The following is a 2,330-nucleotide window of genomic DNA, read 5'->3' as shown; positions in this document are numbered from 1 at the left end:
CGCGCAGTTCAGCGTCCACCGATGTCCCTCCTCAAACCCTTCCCACCGCACAAGCAAACGTCGCTGGGCCATTTGACTGTCAGCCATCTGACCGAAGGGCCTTAGGCTCCTCGCTGCCCACAAACAGCAAACAAAATAACACCTTTCTAAATCCACTAGATCCTTTTCATATTGGAGCTTTTAACGTCCCTACTCTATGTCAAATTGGCAAACAGGCAGTGCTTGCTGAAACCCTGTACTCCCTTAAAATCGATGTATGTTGTGTCTCCGAAACACGCATACAGGACACGAGCGTGGTTTGTCGTGTCGGCTTATGCCCCAACGGACTGCAGTTCTGATGCGGAGAAGGATACCTTCTATCGAGAGCTATCCGGGCTCATCCGTCAGAAAAAAGCACCGACATTGTGATCCTCGCAGGCGATTTCAATGCACAAGTAGGTCGTCTAAGCTCCTTGGAATCACATCTGGGCGGTCGGTTTGGAGTTGATGCTCGCCACACAGACAATGGAGATAGACTCCTTTAGTTGTGTGCTGACCATGGACTGTTTCTGGCAAGTACGAACTTCCAACATAAAGGTTCGCATTGCGTAATCTGGTTGCCACCAATTGCAAGTCAAAGGTGGACCCAGTTGGACCACGTGGCCATCAGCCACCGGTGGAGAGCCATAATTCAAGACTGCGATTCATTCTGGGCACACCACTTGATTCCCATCACGCCATGGTGCTGCACGCCTGACAGTAGGCTTCCCTCGCTTCCCTCCAGGCCTTCGCAAATTAGCAAGTAGCATGTCAGTCCACTATCTCCGAAGAAGGACGACAGCTCAACAGTACCGATCTGAGCTAGCCCAACAACTCTCCACAGTAAACCAGTACTGTAGTGGCAGTGAGCATGTGGATGAAGCGTGGCAAAATGTAGAAGGAGCTATGTTAGCGGCGTTCAGTGCTGTCTGTTTGACCTCTCCAATTCGACCACATGACCACCGGATGTCGACGAGATCGCTATCCATGATTGATGACAGGAATGCCACACCAGCAGGCAACGAGTACGACGGTGCACGCAAATCCCTCAAACGCCAAATAGTGAAGAGTCTAAGGAAAGACCGAGAGCTCTGGTGGACATCGAAAGCTCGGGAGATGGAGAAGGCTTTTGCTACGGGAAACAGCCGTGCCCTTTATCAACTGATACGATCGACTGGCCCTAGGAAAGCAACGGTCAGCGAAACGATAAATGAAAAAGATGGCTCATTAATTCACTCGCAAAAACGTCGACTGGAGAGATGGGCCGAACACTTCGAAGAGCAGTTCAGCTGGCCTCCTGCAACACAGCCGGTGGAGATAATGCATACGGGCGAATGGAATGTAAACCTTGATCGCCCTTCAGAAGAAGAAATAGGGTACGAAATAGCCGTACTGAAACGTGAGAAGGCACCAGGACCGGACGGTCTGTATCCAGCCCTCTTCAAAGAAGGCGGAAAATCCCTGGTGACCCACCTGACAAAGCTTATTGGTGCTATATGGGACGAAGAGAAAGTGCCTGCAGAATGGGGCATGTCGACGGTTATCCCCATCTTCAAAAAGGGTACGCGGACGCTATGTGAAAACCACCGTAGCATCAGCCTGTTAGCTGTGGCATCGAAGGTGCTCTCTGGCCTTATCCTTCGAAGGTTGACTGAACACGGATAGACAGCTCCGTGAAAACCAAGCTGCAAGAGGATGCATCGGTCACATCATCACCCTCCGACAGATTCTTGAACAGCGACACTGTTTCCAGCAACCAACAATGGTTGTGTTTCTTGATCTGAAAGCTGCCTTTGACTCTGTGGACCGTCAGGCACTATGGCAGTGTCTGCGGAGCAAAGGTGTCCCCCGTAACTTCTTTACTTTCCTTAAGGAGTCGTAGGCCAACTCCCGCGGCCGTGTGATGGTCTGCGGGAAGCTATATCCTGAGTTCAGCTCATCAATTGGTATCAGACAAGGCTGTTCTCTTTCACCTTTCCTCTTCAACTTCGTCACTGATACGATTATGAAATCCTCACAATCAGCCTCCAATGTCTGTAGGGTCGAACTTCTACCGAGGCGTCCGCTCACGGATACCGAGTACGCAGACGACTCAGCTCTTCTTGGATTTGACCCCGTGGTATTTTCAGCATTATTAAATAGGCTAAATAATTCTGCCTCGCGGTTTGGCATGCTCTTCACACCTGCAAAGTGTAAAATGCTACTGCAAGACTGGGTGGGCTCTAACCCTAGTCTCATGCTTGCGGATGAACCGATTGAGGTAGTAGACAAATTTGTTTACCTGAGCAGCTGTATCAGTCCCGGTGGTCTCA

The 2,330-nt window shown here is 50.4% G+C and overlaps 1 protein-coding gene across 1 annotated transcript in view; it reads left to right on the top strand.

The window, feature by feature from the left end:
- Nucleotides 1-984: 984 nt before the first annotated feature.
- T265_10331 (hypothetical protein) overlaps nucleotides 985-2,330 on the top strand; it is a gene marked incomplete at both ends in the record, with an annotated part of 32,901 nt that continues 31,555 nt past the window's right edge. The window contains one exon of the mRNA XM_009176667.1: nucleotides 985-1,579. Coding sequence (XP_009174931.1) covers nucleotides 985-1,579 — 595 coding nt within the window. The remainder of the gene's footprint in view (nucleotides 1,580-2,330) is intronic.

This window comes from Opisthorchis viverrini (genome assembly GCF_000715545.1).
Source record: "Opisthorchis viverrini unplaced genomic scaffold opera_v5_362, whole genome shotgun sequence".
Classification (NCBI taxonomy): Eukaryota; Metazoa; Platyhelminthes; class Trematoda; order Opisthorchiida; family Opisthorchiidae; genus Opisthorchis; species Opisthorchis viverrini.
Note: the sequence above shows the minus strand (reverse complement) of the source record. Positions and strands in the feature narration are given on the sequence as shown.